Source organism: Leptidea sinapis, chromosome 31, assembly GCF_905404315.1.
Source record: "Leptidea sinapis chromosome 31, ilLepSina1.1, whole genome shotgun sequence".
NCBI lineage: Eukaryota > Metazoa > Arthropoda > Insecta > Lepidoptera > Pieridae > Leptidea > Leptidea sinapis.
The window spans coordinates 10,352,601-10,380,594 of record NC_066295.1 but is presented as its reverse complement, the minus strand read 5'-3'; the positions used below and the strand labels follow the sequence as shown (position 1 = coordinate 10,380,594).

Below are 27,994 nucleotides of genomic sequence, written 5' to 3'. Positions count from 1 at the left end.
ACATTATCGCTAAAATTATTGACTACTAATTACTCATTAAAAATTAGATATTTATCTACAAGCTTCTATAATTTTTCAACCGTGAATTGAATTCGTAAAGTTACTTTAAACCTGAGGCTATGTGGGATTACAGGTACATGGTCACCTGGTGTAGACTACTTCAGGTTGGATGGTTCGACTTCGTGCGAGAACAGATCCATCTGGTGCAAGAACTTCAACAGGGAGGATAACCCAAGAGCGAGGTCAGAATCGACTCATAAATTTAATATATATTTTTCTCTTTTGGAAATGGTGGAGAAACGACCGTACAAGTTAAGTGATCACCGCCGCCCACATTCACTTGCAACACCAGAGGAATTACAAGATCGTTGCTAGCCCTTCAGAAAGGTATAGGTACGTGCTTTTTTGAAGGTACCCATGTCGGGTCGTCCAGGAAACACCGCACAAGGAAGCTCATTGCCCAGTCTGGTTGTACGTGGAAGAAAGTTCCTTGAAAAACCGTGGAGTAAAACACATCCAGATGGTGAGTAAGATATCGTAATTTGAGGCGTGTCATGCGAAGGTTGAATTTGGCGGCAGGAATCAGGTGAAACAGCTCTTCGGAACAGTCCTCGTGATAACGGCGATATAAAAAGCCACAATGAAGCCACGTCTCTCGTCGTATATATGCTAGATACTCTATATATATATAAAAATGAATTGCTGTTCGTTAGTCTCGCTAAAGCTTGAAAATGGCTGGACCGATTTGGCTAATTTTGGTATTGAATTATTTGTGGAAGTCCAGAGAAGGTTTAAAGGGTGAATAAATATGAAAATGCTGGGAATTAAATAAAAATAAGTATTTTGTTTTTCCTTTGTTGTGTCCGCAGTCGTTCAGAAATCAAATTGAAAGAATAGTTTAAAATTAATAACTACTTAGAATTTTTAAAGCTTTCTAACTTTCTCAGGACGCAAAACATATACTTAATTTTAGCCAACTATAGTTGGTAGATTAACTGTGGATGGAACAGAATAATGTGCAAGATGGCAATCGAATAAAATAATGATTGAAGTGCGATACATTTTATGTACGATTTTATAATATTTGGTAGGTCCGAGAATCAGTCGTCATCAAATTTTTATACCCTAAGTATTTTAATTATTTACTTTTTTCTTATTACTTTATATGGCAATACAACGTTTGCAGGGTCAGCTAGTTACAAATATAATCTGACTGAATTGTTTCTCTTTAGTGGCAATGAGGTGTAGTTTCTCCTGGCTGCTCTATCGCGATATTTTTCCATCTTTGTCGGTTAGTTGCAATTGCGAGAGCACTCGACAATGCATGGGAAATCTAATTGACATTTTTAAACACTTTAGTCCAGCGTGTAAGTTACCGCCCGCTTTCAAATTTTACTCAATGCCTTAACAATAGTAATCAATGTGTATGGGTGATACTTATTTATGAATCGATTAATTAAAAAAATCATTGAAACCTTAGAAATTTTAATAATTTGAAATTGAAGGAGATAATGCGTTCCACATATTAACGTTTAATGCATGAACAGTAGCTCTAGCTAACAGGGACTCTATCATAAAAGTTTTTCAAATTTTATATGCATATTCAGTAGGTCTGAGAATCGGCTACTATCTATTTTTCATCCCCCTAAATGTTATGGGTTTACTAATAACCCCAATATTTTATTTTTATTTTTTCGGACAGTTAAAAAATACATACAACCCGAAATTTTCAACGATTTTGCGATTTTTATATTATTCTGTTCCATCCACAAATCCGCTATAGGGTTGCAAGATGGCAGTGGATCAATACTTACAATAATGGTAGTACGATAAATTTGGTAGGTCTGAGAATCGGTTGCATCTACTTTTTACACCCCAATTTTTTTTTAATACTTTATATGGCAATACAATGTACTGCTATTCCTATAAAATAATCATAATCTAGTCCCAGGCTGTCGGATCACTTAGAAATTACTACTGACTGTGGAGTAGTAGGATTTAAGACAGAGCCATTTTTTAATAAATCATAAATTTATTTATAGATAATACCTGAACAGTGGCTGCGACTTTATTATTAAAGTTTATATAACATAACATTTATCCTTAAAGCTATTATGTATCTTATGAAGCCTACTAGAATTTGTTACAAGCTATCTTTTATTTTTAGTGTTATAATAATGAAAATTACTATTTAGAGCAAAAAGGTTACGATTTTTGTGAACGTATATTTTAAGCTTTTCAAGAATCCTTAGCGACACTACATTGATATGGACGGGACTCACCATCACGTGAACGCCTTGATTGTTAGTTAGTTAGTTTAGCTGGGCTGATTACACACTTCCGCCTCTTGATTGGGCCATTGTGCGTTTTTAAAATGTCTTGTTACTCCAACCAGCCCAGATCATTCCAGAACTCTAGCAGTCTTTTTAAGTTTCTGCAGGCATCCGGAAGCGATGCTGGTGATTGGAGTATTTGTATTTATTTTTATTTTATGATAATAAGGGACAAGATGAGCAGGACGTTCATCTGATGGTAATTGATACGCCATGCCCACTACAATGCAGTGCCGCTCAGGATTCTTAAAAAACCTAAAAATTCTGAGCGGCACTACAATTGCGCTCGTCACCAAGAGTCAAGAGACATAAGATGTTAAGCCTCATTTGCCCAGTAAATTCACTAGCTACGGCGCCCTTCAGACTGAAACACAGTAATGCTTACACATTACTGCTTCACGGCAGAAACAGGCGCCGTTGTGGTTCCCATAATCTAGCCGGCTTCCTGTGCAAAGGAGCCTCCCACTGGTAAACCCGTAGTTCGGCGTTGCTCGTATTATCTATAAATATGACAAAAATGCGATAATTCCAGATTGTTCTTAATATCGACGCGGGCTGGAGGCCTCGGTATCAATCTGGTGGCCGCCAATCGCGTTGTAATCTTTGACGTGTCGTGGAATCCCTCGCATGACGTGCAGAGCATATTCAGAGTGTACCGCTTCGGACAGAAGAAACCGTGCTATGTTTACCGTTTCTTGGCTATGGTAAGTAAGGAGACTGCTAGTTTAGATTATAATAGAGATGATCGTGGAATGTAACCGAATTTATTCATGAATTGAGACTAGTACTTTTTTTTTGAAAAGGGTACCAACGTACAAACAAACGTAGCTGGTGTTAAGTGATCACCGCCGCCCACATTCTCTTGCAACACCAGAAGAATCACAGGAGGGTTGCCGGCCTTTATGAAAGGTGTACGCGCTTATTTTGAAGGTAACCGAAGGTATCTTATTTAGTACCAGAAACACCGCATAAGGTAGCTCATTCCACAGCCTTGAGGTATGTGGAAGAAATTTCCTTGAAAACCACACATGCAGATGTACATACAAACATTATCAAGAATATATTGAGAGGCACCAGTTCAAATGTTTATTTCTTTAAATTTTGCACTCAATGTCTCTTTAGGATCCAGGTTATAAATAACGCGAAAAGCCCTGTTCTGTAGAACAAATATTGTGTGAACATCGGCAGCATTGCCCCATAGCAAAATACCCATAAGACATAGTCCGCCGTATCTACGTCGGATAATTATCTAATATTTTTAACTGCGTATGCTGCAGAAATATGTATGTTATCCAATCGCGGGGGTATTTTAATTTGTAGTCATTAAATTATTTGTACGTAGTTCCTGAAAAACGTTCCAAGCCACATACATCACATTTTAAGGAATTCGTTTTTAAAGTTTCAGCTTTAAGGCTACTAAATCATGATGTAATTTATAGAGTGACAGTAGAGCTGCCATTTTTTGTCGGTCCGTTAATATGAAACACAAAACTGTGTTCTTAACTCAATTTCAAAATGATTGTGGTTTGGAAAGTTTTTCTGGAGTTACGTTCGTTTGATATTGTTTTTATATAGGGCACAATGGAGGAGAAGATCTACGAGCGGCAGGTGACGAAGCAGGCGATATCGAAGCGCGTGATCGACGAGCAGCAGATCGACCGCCACTACGCCGAGAACGACCTGGCGGAACTGTACAAGTTCGAACCGGAGCCACCCCAGCCACGCCCCATACCGCCGCTGCCCAAGGACCGACTCTTCGCCGAGATGCTCAAAGACCATGAACAACTCGTGAGTCAACTTCTTCAGCATCATTTTAAGATTTTTTCGACTCCTCTACTTTTATCTGTCATTTATACAGCCCCGATCTGCGATCTGTAATATAAGTACATACCAGAGTGAGGCTCCTTTGCTGGCCGCCGGCTAGATTATGGGTGCCACAACGGCGCCTAATTCTGCCGTGAAGCAGTAATGTGTAAGCATTACTATGTTTCGAGCCGAAGTGCGCCGTAGCTAGTGAAATTACAGGGCAAATGAGACTTATCATCTTATGTCTGAAGGTGACGAGCGCAACTGTAGTGCCGCTCAGAATTCTTGGGTTTTTCTAGAATCCTGAGCGGCACTGCATTGTAATGGGCAGGGCGCATCCGTTACCATCAACTGAACGTCCTGCTCGTCTTGTTCCTTATTTTCATAAAAAAATACTTTATAATAGAGTCTTTTAAGTCTGTACTCAATTGGTTTGGTGCCACAAAGATTTAAACATTTTATTGAACATAATAACATACATATTCAAAAATATTTAGATCGTAAGTTGCTGCATTGGTATATATATACTGTGTCGAAGTTATTTACGCCTACCTCGTCACAATAGGGGGGAGGTAATGTTCTAGGGTAGTAGTTGTACAAATACAATTTGAGGCTATACAGCATCTAAAACTAAATTAGTTAGTAAAATTATAAAATTAGTGTGCTGTATTCGTTTCGTCATTATATCTCATAGATGCCTAAAAAAGGGGTAACACTTAAAATAGATTATATAGCAGTTAGGATATGTTATGATGGTTGACTGAATTTTGTTATAATATGACAGATGGCTAAGGAAACCTAGAGTGTCACGATCTACGTCTAATATACTTCGTTTTTCAACCCATGCTCCTCATGTAAATATCAATCAAATCAAAGAATTATAACTTCCCTAAATAAATATTTATTTGTGAACATTCCATAACCGCGCGTTTTTCAAGGAATTTCAGCCATTTTGTGGAAACAATTACCGGCTTCTGTTTTCCCGAACCGATACGACTGACGGACCTTCAAGAAAAGAGCATGGAGAGACTTTAAAGGCCGGCAATGCATCTCTTGACACCTGTTGTTGCGGATGTTCATGGACATTTGCCTTACCAGTCATCATCCCGTGAGCCTCTTGCCCATTTGCCCCCTCTAATATAAAAAGAAATATTTTCGCTCTTCCCTATTTTGAAAGATTGAATAAAAGTTTGCGTTTATTTTTATTATTCTTTAATACTTCATGTTTTCAGATATACAAATACCACGAGCACGACTCACTTCTTGAGAACAAAGAGGAAGAGACTCTCACAGAGGAGGAGAGGAAGGCGGCCTGGGATGACTTTGAAAACGAGAAGACGAGACCTCCGCCGGTGCCGTTCCCCTCGCCCTACGCCATGCATAATGGAATGAGTAATAAGCTTTGTATTTATATGTCTTTTGCACTTTTTTATATAAATATATATTAGAATGAACAAATTTCAATAACCTCGCCCAGACCCGAACGTTGTCGGTTTTTGTCCATTTTTTTTATGAAAAATAAGGGTCGAGACGAGCATGACGTTCAGCTGATGGTAATTGAAACGCCCTGTCCATTACAATGCAGTGCCACTCAAGATTATTGAAAAACCCAAAAATCCTGAGCGGCACTTCAACTGCGCTCGCCACCTTGAGACATAAGATGCTAAGTCTCGTTTGCCCAATAAATTTCACTAGCTACGGCGCCCTTTAGACCGAAACACAGTAATTCTTATACATTACTGCTTCACGTCAGATATAGGCGCCGCTGTAGTCCATGGTCAAAAGCGCCGCAGTAAGATTGCCGCGCGCACTCGAGAAGGTTGTTTGGTTTCGCTTGTTTGACGAACGACGAAATATTTTCATGTTCTAATAGTAAGAGTTCAATATTCTGAACACATAACATAAAATACGAAAGGCGTTCTCCACAACTCTTCTTGCTCTGGATAACCTGAGAGCCATCTCCAGGTGTGGTGTGGCTATTTAAAATTACATTTGAAAAACTTAAAAAAAAATCTACCACCATTTGGAAGAGAAATATCTCAGGCCTTAGGAAAACTAAGTAGGATATTTATATAGAAAAGAATGACAAACAATTTCACCAGAAATTGGGGCTTTTAGAAGGAATGACTTTGTTTAAACTTTTGTCGAATTCTTCTGGAAACACTGCAGGAAGAAATTCATTCCAGTGTGTTGAATGTCTAAGAAGTTCTTTGAAAACCAGTATGGTTTTAAAGGAATTTCTCACATCCAGATTATGAAGATGGTATTTTTGTGTCTTAATTATTATAGTAACACACAAACAATTCAAACTATTATTTTTAATTCTGCAACCAATGTGATATTGTAAATTTTCTGAGATTCTTTTATAGAGATAACTGTGTGGGCTAGTTATAACTAGGCTTAGACCTCTTGTCATTAACATTACAATTAAAGTACATCTTACAAGTAATGATTTTGGTAGGTATACAATGCAATATTATTGTCGGCAAATAGATAAATACAACCCAATTATGTTATTGAAATTTCATTAGTATCTATACATATATATAATGAAAATGGTATTTGTTTGAGGCTCTTTCACACCTAAACCACTGATCGTATCGACATGGAAGTACCACCATTCAATGCGAAATTTATCCTAGATTGTATATGCCTACTTATTTATTTGTATTTTATTGTATTTCTAATAAGATGAATAAAATTTTAATTTATTTCCTTTTAAAATTTGCCCAGTGAAGCGGGCCGGAACGGCAAGTAATATTATATAAGGCATAGAAGTCAATGTTTTGCCGATTCTTATTACCGAGGGTAGGTTGTTATATATCTGAGCTCCCTCAAAAGATTATTTCTGTTTTCCATAATTGTTTCTAACTATTGGCAGCTCAATATTATTATTGTGTACCTCAATGTTATTTATTGTTTCAGTGTCGAATCTGTTAGCGCAACAACAACAGCAGATGGCATTCGGCACGCTGGCGGCCATACTGCGGAAAGAGATGCCCACCCTGACTGAGAGTCAGATCAGGGACATGTTGCCTGTCGTGTTCAACTCTAACCCAGCGGTAAATATCCGTGTCCAATGCTTTTTTGATTGAATCTCCTACTTAATGCAGCTAAAAAGTTGAGCAAAGATATCTATTTAATTAGTCTGATTATATTTTTCAAAACCAAAATAAGCTTAAACTAAGCGCCTTTGAATCGTCACTATAAATATTTCTTTTAATTCTAATTTTAATTTTTAATTCTAATTTTAATTTTTAATTCACTAATGTGAATATGTTCGGAAAAAGTTGAGCTCGTGAGAAGAACATACAAGAAGCTCAACAGCCACTCTTTTCAATCAATAGAGTATTTTACAATGGCTGTAATATACAAAACAAATAAGTCTGTAAGGTGCTACATCCAATATATGACTCCTTCATTGATACAATTAGGTCTAGCTTCACCTAAAAAATCTTAATATTAATATGTGAATAAAAATAATTTGTCATATCTATGCAAGCTGTGGTTCAAAAGCTAAAAGTCACTGCTACCAGCGCCACCTATCCGGCACTAGCGTAACTATTTTCGTCACAGTCGTCATGTCGTCCTTTATTTATGTGTGCAAAGTTTCATTTCAACTGGGCTAACATTTTTCGACTTTTAGGTACACATACATACGTACATTACACACTTACAGTATATTTTATGTATTATAGTGTATTTATTATCCATAGTTTCAGTCAAAATATTATTTGTTTCAAGTTTATTGTTATAATTCTATTAATAATCTTTCGAAACTAAAAACTCACTGTATATTAATGATCTAACATATATTCTACATAGCCTGATTTATTTTTGTTTTGAAATTATCAATAAAGCAGTATCTTTATTAATACATGTTCATAAAATAAATATTTATTTGTTCAGATGTTCGGTGGATATGACTATGGTGTAAGTTTTATGAAAATATCCGTAGTAACTGTTGATGTTTATGATTTCATATGTTGCGTTATTTATATTATTGCACTCATTTGTTTATTTTGTGAATGTTCACTTAAATTTGAATGCTTTTTCTTTTTTAGATCAGGCATTTTGTATCAGTGGATATCACGTGTTATTTTTTTTATACAGATGATGCAAAAGTTGAACGACATCTACAAGTACGCTCCGCAGCCCGGCATACTCAATCCAGCCATGATGAATTCCGTCATGAATCCAGGTGAATTATACATTCAAGTTATTTTATTTTATATGGCGGGGCATGGACCGGTCACATGGTCGGGATCCTCGTGGTTATCCAATTTTGTGGGAATTTAACACGACACCAAGTAAAACACAGCCTTATAAACACATGGTACACTTCAGAAAGCCTTATGTACTAAGAACGCAGTGTTCCCGGCATGTGCGTGCGACACAACCGCCTCGCTCGGTAGTTCCTCCCTGACTGACTGTTCGGCGCCCGAGCTCGACCGCACTCTCACCGCACGCCGATTAGACCACGAGCCAAGACGAGTACCGAAACATCTTCGTGCCCGCTCTAAGATACAGTAGTTAAGAAATATCAACAAAGAGAGTGATGTGGAGTAAAAGATAATACAATGTTAGAGTGGTATGGTACTGTAGAATGGATTTAAGTAAATATACAAAGTTATGGTGGCGAGTGGAAGAATTTATTTATTTAGGCTTACCAACTATATACATAAACTATATTTCTTTTTATAGTGATAACTTCTAGGACTAATTTCACAAATTAAATTTATATATATATATATATACAAATAAGATAAACAGTTCGAAGTGTTTCTATTAACATATCTAAATTAAAAGTATGCACAGCATTACTAAACTAAAAAACAACTGCTAAAAACAATTTAGAAAAATAAATTACTTATTTTCGTTTAAGTAATTTCTCATAGTGAATGTAAATTTTTGTCATAAATACATTATACCATCGATAAAATTTATTCATGGTCCACTTTGCCGATTATTCTTTTAAAATTATAAAAACAGTTGGGTTTATATTTGCACGAAAAAGGTTGTATGGCAAACGGTGGACTGTCAGTAATATTGACGTTACAATTAAATTATAATTTATAGCTTAAGCAATTAATAATTATAACGTTATAATTAATTATTAGTTAAGGATCTCTTAAAATCGCTGTAATGTCCGATGTTTTTTTTTGTAATTTAAAACGACTATATAATTAACGTTTTAACCCGCGAGGTGCCAAACCAGACGTCGTACGTCTGCTTGGCACACAATGGTAGCAGATATTTTTTCGTTAAATATACACAGAGTAAGACACGCTACACGATATACCACAAGAAAGGTAATTAAACAGACTATAAAAGTAAGAATATTTAATTTTAGAACTTTATCTGTGTAAATACGCCAAGCCGTCAAAATGCGGTCAGACGTTTATAGCCCTACTTTAAACGAAATTTGTTTAAATTACGCCAGTATTTATTGTTTATGTAATCTAACAAAGCGCTAGTTTGTTTAATAACAAAAGCATTGACGTTCGTTTTTATAAACAAGCCGAAGCCTTCCACCTTCGCACGACACGCCACATGTTAGGATATCATCCCCACCATCTGGATGTGTGGCGGTCCTCCACAGTGCGGTTTTTAAGGATCTTTCTCCCTCGTACTACAAAGTGGGGAATGAGCTTCCTTGAGCGGTGTTTCCGGGACGATACGACATGGGTACCTTCAAAAAAAGCGCGTACACCTTCCTTAAAGGCCGGCAACTCTCTTGTGATTCCTCTGATATTGCAAGAGAATGTGGGCGGCGGTGATCACTTAACACCAGGTGACCCGTACGCTCGTTTGTCCTCCTATTCCATAAAATAATAAAAAACACTTCAAAAGCAATAAATGTTATTGTAATACGAGCCCGTTGAAATGGGCGTCGGTAACGCGCGGTAGCTTAGCCAGTGACGGGTTCATTTAGAAGCTAATTTTTTTCATCATAATATTGTTATTGTATGAAGGCGTATTTACTAAAGTGAATATTATCAGCCACAGGCGGAATGGGCGGATCCAGCGGGCTGCAGTACGAGCCGCCGTGGCAGAGGCAGCAGCAACAACAACACCAGATGCGCTTACAACAACTGATGCAACAACAAAACGTAAGTAACAAATATAGCGTCACACTCTCATGCTTCTGTACAAGATTTAAATAAAACACTTTTAAAGGATTAAAACGCGTGTAATTGTAACTATTAATTCCCTCTGAGCGACCGTGAGCTTTCTCATAAGACCCATAGTTAGCGACCACATACACCGATTGAAAACCTCCGTCTTCAGACACTGTGGTATAACTTCAGAAATAAAAAAAAAGACGTGTGGCACTCGGGGACTGCCGCGGTAAATCTATTGCATACCATTTTTTATCAACTTATGCAATTATAATTATTTATTTATTTTATTTATGCAGTATTTTTTTTTTGATAAAATTAAGGAAACGGGTAGTGAGTAAAATTTAACTTGCAAGATTTGATTACAGATAGACAATGGGACAGGTGAAACTAAATAAAAATGTTTGTTGTGATAAAAAAATAAAGATATAAAAAAAATCAAGACGTAGCCCAGGCTCGAAGATGGGACCTTCTGCACAAAAAGCATACGTGTTAACCGCTGTTCCAAGGCAACTGCAATGACTGTTGCGAAATATCTATATATACTGTCTAGTAAGTAAGTGTTAGGTTATTTTCGTTACGGAATTTCTGGATTCGGTCTCCACGCTCAAGGCCCGCGATAGAAGCTATGCAATAGCTTAAAAATTTAATTGATTTTTATAGCAGATGGGTGCGAAGTTGTACGCTGGAGGGCTGGGGAGCCGCGACCCCATCGCGATGGCGCTGCAGCAGCAACGGGCGCGCGAGCTCATGACGGGCGAACGGACCAGGCCGCGGGGTCGGCCGCCGCACTCGCGACTGGTCGCCGCGCCGCCTGACATTGTCAACCTGGACTCCGACTAGACGGTACGCAGGACGTATCAACCACACTCACAATATCCAGACCTGTCAAACCTAATTTTACAGAGGGCCATATCATTATAATTCGTAGTCGGATCAGATAAAAAAAATTTACTGATTTATTATAACATTTTATTTATTGAATTATATCTAATATATTAAATTCTCGTGTCGCGATATTTGTAGTTAAACTCCTCCGAAACGGCTTGAGCGATTCTCATGAAATTTCGTGTGCATATTGGGTAGGTCTGAGAATCGAACAACATCTAGTTTTCATCGCCCTAAATGTTAAGGGTAGTTCACCCCAAAATTTTTTTTACTTTTTTTTAATTTATTTAATTATGATTCAGCATTCAAAAATATATACAAATTGAAATTTTCACCCAACTACGATCAAAACTTACTGTTGTATCGCAATTTTAATATTATTCTAATCCATCCACAGACACGCAATAGAATTGCAATATGGCAATCGAATATAAAGATTGTTGTAGTACGATAAATTTTATGCACGATATATTTGGTAGGTCTAAGAATTGGTCGTCATCTATTTTTATACCCTAAAAATTTTAATTATTGATTTTTTTTTTTACTTTATACGGCAATACAACGTTGGCTGGGTCAGCTAGTAGTATATAATATACAGTTGTTGACAATCATATCAAAGTTATAAAAGAGGGTAGGTAATTATGTTGAGTATAAATATAGTTATGAGAATATTGATTTCAAATAACTAATACACACCTATTTATATTAAAGAAAAAACTTAGGTATTTTATAAGATGACCTTATACCTAGGTAGGTACAGTTTTAGGTAATGAAGTCAACCCTAATGTCATCAGAAGAGGTAAAAGTCACGCGATAAAAAGAGAGGCAACTTCCTAAGTGAATAAAAATGTAGGTTATAATAGCGCTGTCTCATCTGTATTATTTCTTACTGTATGGCCGCAATAGTCCGTATTTCTTTAATTATTTTTGCTAATATTCTTAGCTAAAATCATTAAACTGCAGTAAAAAAAACTACAGCAAGTGATGGATAATTATTGTTATTTTATTAGAATGTGATGTGCAAACATTATTAGCGCCTACAAATGATTAATAGGTAGTTTTATAATATATATTTTAATTAAAAATCTGTCCTTGTTATTTTATCCATATGGAACCCTCCCTCTGATTTTTTTGTCCCTATTCCACTTTGCCAAACCATGACCTGGCTGTGCACATACATATAAGTTAGGGAAAGAAACACATAATGTTCATCAGCAAATCACACGGCAGTTGTTGATGCTCAGTGTGTGGGATGCAACATTTGGTTGGTGATTGATCTAATGGGTCTCATAACTCAATAAAATAAAACTGTGTGATATGTTGCAAATCAAAAACACTTTATTCATGTCATTATCAAGGTCACTGAAATTACACTTATGAATGTCAAAAAAGAAAATTTTTCTTATTGAATCTACTGCTACTTCGTAAAGGGTTGAGCTAATGAGAAGAAGTAGCAAGAAAGTCAGTGCCACTCTTTTAAATCAAGATTTACATTTTCATCGTTTTACAAATCATCTCAATTACAATATAATATGTAAAGTGATGCAACAAACAGTGTGTGTTACTCATAAAATGTGTTTTTTTTTTTTTCAGGTCTGAAACAGAAGTGATTTAAGTGTACAGTAATGGATAATAAGGTGCTATCCAACAGTGTGAAGATGGCTGATATACCGGTGGCACTGAGCCAAAATAGATGTGATTCAACTCAATATTTTCACCTGTAGGCTCGCATACTAAAATAACATATCATGAATCTCACCTTGATGTTTGAAGACAACAGATACGGTATGTAAGTAAGACAATGATGGACTCAAATAGGTTTTTATGTTGATGTATTTATGTTATTTCAAATGTGTACTTGTAGTACATAGCATTATGCAGATTCCTCGGGTCTTTGTTGCAATAGTAAGATAGTGACTTATACGAATATCTTTAACGGTTATTTTGTATTCCAATTAAATGTGTCCGTAGTGATGTGTGTGGCCTGGTGTGCCATCGTTACGATTAAACGGCCTTGTATTGTGGATAGCATGCTTTGGTTTGTGTATTCAAACAGTAGTTCAAGAAAAATAAGATCCATCGGTATTGTATCATTGATGATGTCCACATGAAAGGAAAGACAATGAAAGAAAGCGGATGATGGTAAAAGTGAATGATTTTCTGTGGCCGGGTCCAAGGAAGGAGAGTTAAAGAGAAGCGTGAACTAATGCTTTCTATTGACGGGTATTCATATTTATGTGAAGGCTTGATATAATGGTAGCCTACCTACCACACAATGGTTACTAAAAATATCATAAATTTTTAATTATAACCTTACAGTGTGCTCTATTAAAAACAAAATAAATAGAAAAAATATTTTGGATAACACATATAGTTTCCGAAATATTACGTTAGTCGCTGTTAGCGACCCCGATGTGAAGTCACACATTATATTTCACTACCGTCACTCAGTATGGTGACTTATATGTTGTTTTAATGTCAACACAGACATTTCGCCCCTTATGAAAATGTATCTAACTTTAAATCATGACAATTAGTACAAATACTCTATACTTGGTGGCCACAGCCTCCAGTGGTGGCCCTTCCAATAAAGCCACAATAAAAAAGAATTGAATGTGAAATCGATAAACATTGTAACCACAAAACTACTTCTCACTTGATATTATTGAAACAAAAACGTGTGTATTTCTGGAAGAATAGGTCTTAGATCATATATTTGCCTAGATAGACTGTGACAGCTGTGAAAACGTCGAAAAAATTTAGAGCAATGCATGCAGTCACGCACACTAAAGTAATAAACCTGGGCTGTTTTCATCGGTTGTCTAGCAGCAGCAAGAGGCTCTATCTAGACGTATAAATTCTCTAAGCCTAAGGTTTAGGTTATACGCTAATAAAGAAATGATTTGACGGAATTAGTGATTATCTCAGTATGTATGTCTTGATGAAGAACAAAAATATGTCTATTACTGATAAGATTGCACTCCTATACAATTAACAAGTATCTATCGAAACTTACAACTCTATTTCACACTAAAAGCACTGTAAATTAATTAACTTTTATTGAAACTTTATTTTTTGAACGGAGATTAATCTGCACACTCTCATAAGATCTCATAGTTAATATTCGATTGGAATAAGTTTTAAATGTTAAAATATACCATACACATTTCTATTGCTGGTTCAATTATAATGGTTTCCAATACCGGCTTCACATATCAAGATAACCTTTGAGAATATATGTCGAGGCATTTAAATATTCTTGTGCACAACTATTATGTGAATAAAATAAGAATGATGTACTGTATGTAGGAATAATGTGATTATTTTGCTATTTTAATGATACGACGTAAAATTGTAAATAAATAGAGATTCATTTTAGTGGTTGCTTTTTATTTTTATTTTAAAATTAGTTTATCTTTTCATATGGTAATTAATCAGTTAGTTATTTAGACGGTTATAATATATATTAATAGGAATTTTAATCGTATTTATTGTATTGTATGGAGCAGAACAGCTTGACAATTGAAATGTATTATCTATTGGTACAGGAAACTAGTTTATAAGCAATTATATAATAATGGCATGGTACTGTAGTGAAATATTAAATAGTTATCATAATATGCCATTCCTGATAATTAATAACTCAATTCAAATAATTCTAAGTTCATGTGAAGTAGAAGTTTCTCTCTAACATGAATATAAAATTCAAAATGATTATTACATAGTACTTTTTAACCGACTTCAAAAAGGGGGAGGTTCTCAATCCTATTGGTATTTTTTTTCAATATATGTACACCGATTATTTTAATCTGTGTACAGATATCCCGCGAGTTGAATGCAGACTTCAGGAATGCGATAGTGCTGTGACCTTATTATAAAGTGATGACCATAATCATGAGTGTGTCGATAAATTTAAACAAAGCTTCAAGTTAACCATTTTTACCTGATAATAACTTTTTTTTATGAAAATAAGGGACGAGACGAGTAGAACGTTCAGCTGATGGTAATTGATACGCCCTGCCCATTACAATGCAGTGCCGCTCAGGATTCTCGAAAAACCCAAATATTCCGTGCGGCACTAAAATTGCGCACGTCACCCTGAGGCGTCAGTTGTTAAGTCTCATTTGCACAGTAATTTCAATAGCTACGGCGCCTTTCAGACCGAAACACAATAATGTTTACACATTACTGCTTCACGGCAGAAATAGGCGCCGTTGTAGTACCCATAGTTTATGGGCTGGCATCCTGTGCAAAGGAGCCTACTGGTAAAACTCGTTTGGAACGGCACCTGATGGACTCGGATCAGTTATTATTAAAATAAAAAAAAATTCATCAAACACGGGATCACAACTTTAGTATTAACGCGATTACACGGTAAGAGACCACTACGACACAGCACTACAGTGTAGGCCTCGACTGCATTCAACTCGAAAACTGTGCCTACCTATAAATTAGCCTTTTTAAATGTCGTTGTTTATGTTTTGTACTTTGTTTTACGTAGCTATAATTATTAGAAAGAACATCTTGCTTACTATCTATAATATATATGATTAACGCAGGTTTAGAGCGAGACGCAGGTAAATAGCGGTTTGGCAACATCGCATCTTCGTAGAATGCGATGTTGCCAAACCGCTATTACTACAACTATGTTCGTACATATTTTCGATCTTTTTGTCGTGGCTTCTTTAATAAAAATTGTACACACGTAAACTTCTGTGACTTTTTAATACCTTTTTATGAAAATACACTGATTTATTATATTTTAACGAATGACATTTACATTTTACTTACATACCTATTTCAAAATACAAAAATAAATTAATAGGCAGATCGAAACAAAATTGTTTTATCATTAAATCATCATGATTTATCTCAGAAGTGATGCGTCGTATCCCTGAATGCGCTGCCGGCATTCACATAGTTATCGCCGACAAGCGTGCTCTGCCAATATAAATCATAATAAAATATAGAAATGCTTGCAACGCTCCGGATATTGAGGGTCTTGTGGAGCAATAGCGTGTAAAATGACAGCAGATAAATTAAGAGTCTAATACTGAAAAATAATCGGCATATTATAGTTTAACAAACGAAAACAGCAATTTAGTTTAAAAAAAAACTGATGACTGTAATATTTTGACTAGTTGTGGAAAACTTGCTGCAGTTAAATATACTTCCGTACGCCACATTTAGGCTTTGATTCACGCCCGCCCGGTCCGTTTGATACTAAATCACTACTTATTTGCTGGTGGTCTATAAGTCACCTGGGAGGCAACGTCACTTCATAGAACCATCTTATTTAGATTTCTGTGGATAGGCCTTATCTAAGCGAGATGTCTAAATGTTCATACAATAAAAGAAATGGACATATAAACGAAAATCTTCTGACATCAATAAAATATCATGTATCCGTTTTCTTGATGTGTACCTACTAAGTAATTTTTATTGGAGTTTTAAGAACTTTATTGGTCGGCACCATGTCGTCAGGTCATTCCATATTTATTTGCCTAAGTAAATTGGAAAGCATATTATGAGATTTTAAACAGATTCTATTGAACTTGTGAAATTAATTTATTTGGCTGCCTCGTCCATTTGTGTTGTGATATTTGTTTTTTTCTCACACATTTTGTATACGTTTTTTTCTGATTGGTCACTATTGTGGCTTAATATGTAAGATCTAATTAATACAGGCTTTGGCTATATAACGTAGACTATCTATCTGCCTATTTAGTTCTTGTAAGTATACCAGTGTGATGGTCTATTTTAATTGTTTAATTTTAATCATAGCATTCTGAATGTTGTTATTATTATAATTTAGTTTGTTAGTTTCATTACATTATATATAATTTATCATTATAGGTTTATTTATAATATACTTTTTTTTTATATAAAAAACACAGTATTTCAATTAGACTTTAAGTACGTAATAATCGATTGGGAGTTTGTTACGGTTTAGGTTCAACAGTTTTGCTACTCGTCGCACATATTGTGGGGACTGCTGTTTAATGTACAATATTATATTATTATAATTAATGATATATGTAGTAAACTTCCTATTATTTTGTAGTAAAATTGAGGTATATTAAATAATACAAAATATGTTTTGTTGTTTTGTTTATTGTCTACATAATGTATAAGAATGAATAACAATAACTTAACCAATTATTGTCTGTAATCCAGTTGCTTATGGCATCAATACACCATTTTGTATAAATTGGTAGAAACAACATTATTTGTTAAAGCATACAGTCCCAACAGTACATCCGTATGTAACAGTACTGTATAAACAAATATAGGCATGATTGATGATACCTTTCGAGGGCTAGCAGTGAATACTTAAACATACCCTCTAAGAATGCTTAATAAGTTAATATTAATGTTTTTTTATAATTTATGCCAATTTGTGATAATTATCAACCTTGCATAAAGTTAATATAGTTTAACTGAACCTAACATAACATTTTGAGATTGATAATATTATGTTTAAATATATTATAATGATATTAACACACTTTTATGTGTAAAATTATCTCACTCCAAAATAGGCATGGCAAGAGGCAAACTCTGTACGATGGCTGTAAGACAATGATATATTTAATATGATATAGATGCTTAACCATACATATTTATCATATGTGTATATATCACTGGGATTTGAACCTGGGATCTCTAGTTCAATCGGTAGGGCCACTAACTATGGGGCTATATGGGCAATTATAGTCTAAACTTTCTAAAATGCTTTTAAAAAAGAAACAATTTTAAAATAAAGACAATCCTTTTTTGCCTGCTACAAATACCCATTATCGGTATAAAACGATTGTCAATATAAAATAAAATATGTCATCATTGTTCACTAATTAGAAGATAAAGAAATATTTATAGTCATATTCTTGATGAAACAAGTAAATTTTAATTTCATAATTATTGATTGAATTGATGCACAACTATATATACAATTGAGTGTAATTCACAATATTAATCCAGACACAAAATATGATGTGAGAAATAGTACATATTTATTATACTTGCCTCGTAGCTAGTGAAATTACTGGGCAAATGACACTTAACATCTTTTCTCAAGGTGACGAGCGCAGTTGTAGTGCCGCCAGAATTTTTGGTGTTTTTCAAGTATCCTGAGCGGCACTGCATTGTAAGGGGCAGGGCGTATCAATTACGATCAGCTGAACGTCCTGCGCGTCTCGTCCCTTATTTTCATAAAAAAACATCTATACTTTATTATACACTAGTTTAGGAAATACTCTTCAGTAGAAATACCAGATATTGGCATTTTCAATGATCACAATAATTATTTACCTCTTATTAAAAGTATTGTAATACTTTCTTTTCTTCTGTTCGTCCATCTGGACAGGCAAAGGGGTCAAAAGCCCATACAGCCAAGTCTTCATTTTAGGTCATAGATCATTTAAATATGTCTAGACTCTAGATAGACTATGACAGCTGTGAAGTGTGAAAAACTTAGATAATTAATTATATGTCTAGAGTCTCTTGCTGTTAGACAATCAATAAAATAGGCCAAGAATATTAGTTTAGTGTGTGTGACAAGCTATGTCTTACACTTTTGTATGGCACTTTGTGTTAGTGTGTATGAATTGCTCAAAGGTTAGCTGCAACTCAATTTTTTTCGATGTTTTCAAGCTGTCTGTCTATCAAGACATATAAATGATCTAAGGTGAAACAATTGAGTTTAGAGAGATTTTGAGCAGCGCACATTAATACTCGCGAGTGAAAGATATTGCTTGTCACACACACTAAAGTATTCAACCTGGCCTTATTTATCACTTGTCTAACAGCAAGAGACTATATAGACATAAATTATCTAAGATTAAAAGTGTTCAAATATTTAACAAATATTTTGAATACCACACTTTCTTCATAAATTCCTTTTGTCAACTTTCATTTCTACATAAGGCTAGTACTAGTTGATATTATAGTTATTGAATGACTGTTATCAGACTCAATATATTTATTGCACTACACAAAAATATATAAAATGTGGTACAAAGTTTGGTAAGTAATATGTGACACAATACAAGGGCACAGCAACAGTTTTTAAAAATAATAGGTTGGGAGAAGAAAACTTTTTGCATACAGTTCTTTAGAGAAACAAATTAGTAAAATGTTTGTTTCCTGTCCAGTGCCATTGAAAAATAAAGTTTCCAGCTCTTTTTCATTTGTTTTTCTTTCTTTTAAAATGATTAAATCTAACATTGAAATTTGATACAATTTCAAATTGAATTACAAGTAAGGAAATACCAATATTAAACTTTTATATAATAACTATAAAATAAGTGATATTCATTGACCTAATGCAGTGTCAGTAAGAATAGCACAACATTTTCCATTAAGAAATTTTGGTGTCAAAGTTGCACCTCTGTTATGTTTCCGATAAAATGGACACCATTAAAATGTTTAACAAGAATGTGATATCAGTAGTAGTCTTCAGCAATGTAATATAGCTGAAGAACTGGGAATTGACCACAAAGCAGTTTTGACTCATTTGAAAAAATATAGGGAAGTATAATATAGGGAGTTTGCAATTCTTTATTGAAATTTAATGAAGCCAAACTGTTTTTGAAGAGATAGTTAAACTGGTGATGAAAAGCAGTTCACAAACAATAACAAAAACTAAAGATTGTGGAAAAAGGTCAATCACACTTCACATACTGCAGCAAAACTGGCAATGGGGTGATGCTGTGTGTGTGAATGGAAGGCCATTGTTCATTGTGAGTTTATACCATCATATCACGGGGTAGAAGCATCAAAGCAAATCGCTACTGTGAATGAGTGATAATATTAAAGCAAGGAGTTGAGATGAAGTGGTCGGACATAATCAGTAGAAAGCCACACTATCACAATAAACCTAGACCAAACACATCCGTAGCCTTCAGAATTTTTTTTATTCAGAATAATATTTTTTTCTTTAAGTTTGGCTAGGTGTTGATCCCCACCTCATCTGCCATAAAGGTATTGCACCTTGACTGGACTGCCAAACCTTCTTGTCATGTTTTTTTTATCAGAAGTTTAAAATTTTTTACAGCAATGGGATCATGTCACACCTACAAGATGGGAAAGAAGTGATTGAACAAAATAGCACATATTAAAATACTATATATAATAACTTTTTATAAAAAAAAGTTAAGAAATATTGCCTCATCCTAATATTAAAATATTATTATGACATTTCAATATGAAATATTATGTATTTGCTGTAATATATAATTATTTATTAGGTAATTAGCCCATGTTAGTTCACTGGCGATAGATGTATTAACTAGTTTCATTTACAGATGTTTATTCATACATTTTCACTTAGAACAGAACTCTATATACATACTTAGACAGTTAAGATGAGAATTCATTAAGAATACTATAAATAATAAAATATGTTCTATGTTCACTTAGTTCATCATGAATTATTGTGCTGATGCCAAAATTAATAAATATTTGATATATCATTTTTTACATAATGCTTACTCATTAATAACTCATTTTTCCTTAACCACAAATCCAGTTTTAATCATTATTACATAACATAGGTGCCAGTATTCACACTTTATACACAATAATATAAATTTCAATCATATATTAATGTTGGGGATTCCAGTCTTAACTCCAACTGAAACTTCCATATAGTTGATAATTCTTTGTGCAATATATTGTGCTTCATCTGGTTTCATTACATCTGCATTCATCATATCTATTCTGTTGTGTGTACAAAATGACATAATATCATAAGCATCTACAGCCATTCTTGATACTGCAAGTCCAGTTGCATTCACTAGGATTACTCTCCGAAATCTCAAATCAGGATGCACTTGATCTAAGAACGTAGTTGCCCACTTAATACAAAACAGTTTACTGGTGTCTAAGCAAATCACAATGAAATCAAAACCTACCCTTCCTGTGTAATTCGATTGTTTCACTATGTCCTCTAAGGAAAAACAACGTAAAATAGCTAACTTCCATTGATAAAACCCTTGTTCATGAACATCAACAATTGCTTCACTTAACTTCTGTACTAATGTGCCGTTGTCGGATACAACCACAATAGTTAAACTGTTATTGTAGCTCGATGGACCTTCCCAGGGTGCAATAAGCACATCTTCTCTGTTTGACATATTTCCAAATATAATTAAATATAAATCCTTAAAAACGTAAACTTAAAGTGAAACTTAAATAAATCACAGAAACGATTCACAAACATTCAAAATAAACTGAACAACAAATCCTCGTAAGTCACAATTAAAAATTGCACAGGATACTGGTCGATTAGCCGAATAAGTTTATGTTAATAAAGTCCCAAACCACATTCTCGTATGAAAATCGTTGATAAACCTCGATAGTTATATTATAAAAATGATGTAGTATCGCAAATAGATTATTATGAAACTAGATTGACACGATATCATATACAATGATTACTTATACAGGAATATTCGTAGGAATACATTAAAAAATTATTTTGTCTATTTCCATAAATAATATGTTTTGTAAGACTATTACTACTACTTAAGCGGTGCGCTCGTACGCTACGGACGTCTCGTTTCGGTTTCTTAACAGATTTTATTCAATATTTTAAAGTGAAGGTCAATTAAATTTCTGCTTTAAGCTGTTACAATAAGTCACAAAATTGTGTAATATAGTTTGCAATTTGAATCTCACGCTCGCCCAGTATCTCTTGGCACTGTGATCACAGAACAACGGAAAATACACAGAATCAACATGTCGACGATGCGATCACCGCCTCATCATTATAACTCAGATTCAGATCTGTCGAAAGTGAAAACGGATGATCCTGTGTGCAGTTTAATGAGAAAGCGAAAACACGGGGATGACTTCACAGTAATTTTCAAGCAGTTCAGTGTGGAATTAATGAATAATTTCAAAGTCTTCAAGCAGGAAATACAAAAAGAAATCTCAGAAATTAACAACAATCTTAACTCTGTCATCAAAACTGACTTACAGAATTTAAGCTCTAACATCACAGAAATGAAAAAAGAATGTAAAGGTATGTCAGTCTCTATACGTGAATTAGAAGGTCAGCATCGATCAATGCAGTCCAAGATAGATGAAATTCAAAATTCAGTGCAGTTTACGTGCAATAAAGTTGATGATTTTGAGATTAAAATACAAAACTTAAGTAAAGAATCTAAGAAAATTATCAACTTGGAAAAAGAAATATCGGATATAAAAGAGCAAAACCGACACCTGAGAAACGACATTAATAATAAAGAACAACAAGACAGGAACTGTAATTTAGAAATAGTCGGATTACCCGAATTCAAGAACGAAAATTTGATGAGCATCTTTCTGAAAATAGCTGCGGTCACTGGAGTCGCTCTCGACGAGAAAAATATTGTTCATATAAACCGAGTTACACCCAAAGTTAAAATACAAGGACGACACAACAACATCGTAGCAAAGGTCAGTTCCCGCTTACTACGAGATGTATTATTATCGAAACTCAGGAAACTTCGACTGACAACCAAGGACATAGACCTGCCTATAGACCCAAAACCGATTTTCTTTAACGAACACCTAACCCCGTATAATAAACAACTATACAAGAAATGCAGAGATTTAGCGAAACAGAGGCTGTATCAATTTGTTTGGACAAAAAATGGAAGGATTTATACCAGAAAAAACGACACCACTCATGCTATACAAATAGTGGACGAAGAGGACCTGAAGAAAATTGTAAATTCCTAATGCATAATAACAGGATCACCCAGGTTATTTTTTCACTTTGTATAGGTCGTTTTTATAATTCAAACATATACTTTTATTTTATACATTTATATGTTATCAAACTTATCTCTCTATTATCCATACACCTTTATACAATTTATCTGTTTCGATGTACAACTAACCACTCAAAATTCTGTCGCCTCTCTATTTATAATTACTACTCTTTGACGTCACTGACCAGAAGGTATTGTATTAAGTGCATAAACAAGTTATGGTTCACGCGCTTTGTATTGGTGCGATCTTTGATTTTACACAATAATTATTGCAGCACCAGATTTCTTGTGACATGGCATATTTCTCACATGGTTATATTGGTGCATAGGATAAATATTTGGAATATAGTTTATATTTTTTATTTTCTCCTTCTTAATATGCAACAAAATTTACAATTGAACTGTTTATCAAAGTCTATTTTTATGAAATCAACTATTTATAACTACTTAAAAAATACATTAAATATTTTTAAACACAAATTACTACCTACAACACATAACAATCTCGCACCATTATTTAGCGAGCGGAGTATAATACTATTAATTTATTCACTAAATATATTTCTGACTATTTTGTTGTTCTACCTACCTGATTCTGCTAAAACATTGCGATCATCTGTATACTCTTTTGATTATTATAGTAACACACGTAAATACTATTATCGTTTACGCGCCTTTGTATATATCTTTGTAGGTATTTCGAATTTTTGTCGCATACCACTTGCGTATATTGTGGAGAATTATTTGAGTATGTACTGTTTAAAAAGTTTAATGAACTTGACTTTATTGTATATAGTAAATTACACACTCCTGTTGTTTCCGGGCCTGGTTGAAGTTACTATGAATGCATTAAGATTAATGATTATAGAATTTGGTATTATACAAGACGAAATATTACATATAATTATTACTATATTAATTATGTTTATCTTGAAAAACTGCCTAATATTACAAAGCTATCTGACTTTATTTTATGAATCTGTTGCAGATCAAATTATGAAAAATCTCTCACTTAAGCGTATGTTAAAAAAATATATGAAATTGTTTTTTAACATTAACCAAAACGGAAACATGATTCATAGATATATTTTAGAAATCGGTATATATGCTTTTTACAGACACGTCTATCCTTTAACGTCTTCAAAAATTGTAATTGTTATACAATTTAGTCGTTTTACGTCGTCAAAATGAACAATAAGGACTTAACCGTGTACTACCAAAACGTACGCGGACTTAGGACGAAGTGCTTAGAACTGCGGCAAAGTATTTTATGTAACGATTTCGACATTATCATAGTTACAGAGACATGGCTGCATGACGGAATATTTGACGCCGAGATTTGCGACGACCGGTACGACGTGTTCCGAGCGGACCGCGACCTAGCTTCTACAGGCAAGAGCACTGGGGGCGGCGTCATGATATTAACGCGAAGAACTTTAGGTGTCACACTGTTGGAACTCGACTCGAGCGCGTCTATTAAGCCTATCGCTGTCGAGTTAATATGGGTTTCGTTGTCTATGCGTGTTTGCGGTTCTCATTCGGATTTAATTATTTGCGCTGTTTATATACCACCTGAACCACGATTAATGTCCGATAATATAAATGCTATAGTAGAACAAGTCTTGTTTGTTAATAATTTACATACTAATTCTAATTATCTAGTCATTGGAGATTTTAATTTAAGCTGTATTTCCTGGGAAAACGATTGTCCTTTATTCTTAAAAAAAAGGCCCCAAAGTAGTGCAGGCTGCTGGCATGCACTTACTGGAGGAGTTAGAATTTATAAATTTAAAACAATTTAACTTTCTTAAAAACTACGCAGGCAATACTTTAGATTTATGTTTTTCAAACCTACCACTTCTAATATGTCATAACCATACTCCGCTGGTTAACGTAGATCGTGCTCATCCTCCTTTTACAATTAACATAACAGACTTAAACATACAGCCACTACGTGAATCTTTTATTCCTAGGAGAAATTTTTATAAAGCTGATTACGCCAGTATTAGTGAAAATTTGAGCGCACATGACTGGCCTAGCTTATTGCGAACAGGCACTATCGATGAGGCGGTTGATGTTTTTTATGATATTTTGTATATTTGTGTAGATAAGTACGTCCCTTTACGTAAATCAAAACCGAGTAGATCGTACCCTAAGTGGTACAGTTCTTCTCTTATAAAAATTGTCAGGGAGAAGTACAAAGCTCACCAAAGATGGAAGAAATACGGTAACCCAACAGACTATGACGAATTCACATTGCTTCGCTGTAGGGAGCGACGTGTACAAAAACAATGTTTCAATAACTTTACTTCAAACTGCCAGGTCAATATCAAATCGAATCCTAAATTATTTTGGACTTTTGCTAAAGCTCTTCGAAGGGGTTCCAGTTACCCTAAGTCTTTAAGTATGGGCAACGACAAATTTGTGGATGTGAAAGAGATTTGCGATGGTTTTAACTCATTTTTTAAAAACGCTTTCGTTAATCACCATAAGACGGATCAGTTTCCAGAAAACGTCTCTCATGGGCTAGACGCATACTCATGTGTACGAACAAATCCCACCATTATTCTTAAGATGCTCCAAAACCTTAACACTAGGAAAGGCGTTGGTTGCGACGGTATTCCTTCCACATTCTGGCACTTGTGTGCAAAAAGTCTTGCCCTGCCCTTATCAATCATATTCAATCGCTCTCTAAGTGAAGGTATCTTTCCACACAGATGGAAAACAGCATACATAGTGCCTGTTCACAAAAAAGGGAGCAGGACAATGATTGAGAACTATAGGGGTATCTCAATGCTATGCACTGTAGCTAAGTTACTCGAACTTATCGTATACAATTCAATTTATCATATAATTGCTAAATCCATTCCTCATGAACAGCACGGTTTTCTCAGGAGGCGATCGACTTCCACGAACCTGGCGTGCTTCACCGATTATGTACTTTCTAACATGCAACGTGGCGGTCAGGTTGACGTGATCTACACTGATTTTGAAAAAGCTTTCGATCGTGTGGACCATGTCATCCTTCTCCACAAACTGCAGCTCCTTGGAATTCATGGAGATTTACTTCGTTGGGTACAGTCGTATCTTTCAAATAGATCTCAAGCGGTTGTAATTGGTGGTTACAGGTCTGATCTCGTTGATATTCCCTGCGGTGTACCACAGGGTTCGCATTTAGGGCCATTGTTTTATAATGCATATCTCTATGATATCGGTTCCTGCTTAGCTAACTCTGAATATCTTATGTATGCTGACGATAAAAAGATATATCGTAGTATAAAATCTATAAATGATTGTCAGTTGATGCAAAAGGATCTCGACTGTCTTTTTGAATATTATAAAAGAAACAACATTACAGTCAACATACTCAAATGCGTGCAAATCAGTTATACGCGTAAATCAAAGCCCTTTGTCTATAACTACACCTTAAATGGCACACTTTTACAGAAATCCAAACTTGTTCGCGACCTCGGAGTATATTTTGATCACAAAATGTTACTCTGCGACCACATTAACAACATAGCAAAAAAAAGCATAAGAAATCTGGGATTTGTCCTGCGCACGTGCAAACCATTTTCTGATATAGAACCTATTAAAGTTATCTACTATGCATATGTCAGGAGTATTCTGGAATATGCTTGTCCAATATGGTCTCCACAATATATAATTTACAATGAACGCTTGGAACGTATACAGAAAAAATTCTTAAACCACCTAAACTACCGTAAAAAATTACACACCGGCTCTTATTATGTCAGTTGTAAGGCGCACAAACTATTAACGTTGGAGCAGAGACGCATTTTACTTGATATGAGCCTACTATTTGATATTGTGAACAGCTTTGTTGACTGTGATAAATTGACCTCTAAAATATCATACTGTACACCGTCAACCCGCACGAGGCACACGAATCTACTATATGAACCACTACACTATACAAACTATTCCAAAAACACTTTCATATCACGGGCAATACATACTTACAACACAACCTTCAGTCACGTAGATCTTTTCAGCATAAATAAATCTAAATTCAAATCAGAACTCATAGCTACTTTCAATGATACATCTAAGTAACTGATGCACTAACATAATATATTAATATGTTTATTTATTTTACCACATATAGTATACATATTTATGTATTACCTTTTATGTATATATTTAGTAACAGTTTTTTTTTATGTAATGAAACGACCTATATAATCTCAAGATAAATCTCATTTTTGTTTAGTAGGTATCGCACCATCTTGAAATTTTTCGGAAACCGTAATTTAATATAATATAATATAAGGGAAACCTGTTATTGGCATTATTATTGTAAAATATTATTAGTTATTTATCTAATCTGTAATATGCTGTTGGTTTTCTTAATAAAATAAAATAAAATAAAATAAAATAAAAAAAAAATAAAATTTTTGTCTGTAGAGAAACCGGTCCACCGGCGACGGTAGGAGGGGAGTAGTCACAATATTTTTCTTGATACAAAATAGGTATTTTAGATTAATTAATTGATATACTCCACAGTGTGATCCTCTTTTGACGACGCCTATATTATATCAACTAGATTACAATTTTCAGAGGCGATGAGAGTAACAACTAATTTAAGCGATTCTTTTCCGTGTCTTTAACACAATCCCCGTGTTTTTCATTTAATTTTTAAGTTATCCAAATATTTTTTGCAAGAAATCTATTGGATCTCCTTTTTTCAATCTAGGGTAAAATTTTCCGTTTTACAAAAAATATGATGCAGATCATAGACTTTAAAAATACTACCGTAAGACCTGACAGAACAATAGTTCGTGACCAATTTTGATTTGTTAGGTAGTGGTTTAACATTTTAAAATAATATTAAGGAGCACATGCCAAGCGTAGCTGACTGTTTCCGACAAAATCCGTTTCCGTCAATCAAAATTGGTTACAGTAACAATAGATTCGCTTACTTTACTTATCTTGCTGTATCACTGTTTGTTAGAGATGTTCTTCTCTCTCGTACTCTTTGTTTGTCTATACAAATATATAAATTATCGATAATTTTTTTTATGACTAACTGCACGCCACTATTGACAATAAAGAACGTAATTTG

At 34.5% G+C, this 27,994-nt stretch overlaps 3 protein-coding genes across 3 annotated transcripts in view; 2 read left to right on the top strand and 1 right to left on the bottom strand.

Moving 5' to 3' along the window:
- LOC126974060 (transcriptional regulator ATRX homolog) overlaps nt 1–17,245 on the top strand; it is a 46,663-nt gene extending 29,418 nt beyond the window's left edge. The window contains exons 20-29 of the mRNA XM_050821444.1: nt 134–242; nt 2,866–3,037; nt 3,909–4,121; nt 5,372–5,531; nt 7,065–7,201; nt 8,049–8,072; nt 8,253–8,340; nt 10,143–10,252; nt 10,925–11,107; nt 12,743–17,245. Coding sequence (XP_050677401.1) covers nt 134–242; nt 2,866–3,037; nt 3,909–4,121; nt 5,372–5,531; nt 7,065–7,201; nt 8,049–8,072; nt 8,253–8,340; nt 10,143–10,252; nt 10,925–11,104 — 1,193 coding nt within the window. The 3' untranslated portion in view covers nt 11,105–11,107; nt 12,743–17,245. The remainder of the gene's footprint in view (nt 1–133; nt 243–2,865; nt 3,038–3,908; nt 4,122–5,371; nt 5,532–7,064; nt 7,202–8,048; nt 8,073–8,252; nt 8,341–10,142; nt 10,253–10,924; nt 11,108–12,742) is intronic.
- The window catches only part of LOC126974132 (persulfide dioxygenase ETHE1, mitochondrial), a 132,511-nt gene that overhangs the window by 28,855 nt on the left and 75,662 nt on the right, over nt 1–27,994 (top strand). The window lies entirely within an intron of this gene.
- LOC126974146 (uncharacterized) lies at nt 17,246–21,391 on the bottom strand. The gene has a single exon (XM_050821582.1). It carries the CDS (start codon nt 21,283–21,285, stop codon nt 20,746–20,748), a length of 540 nt encoding a protein of 179 aa, XP_050677539.1. The 5' UTR covers nt 21,286–21,391; the 3' UTR covers nt 17,246–20,745.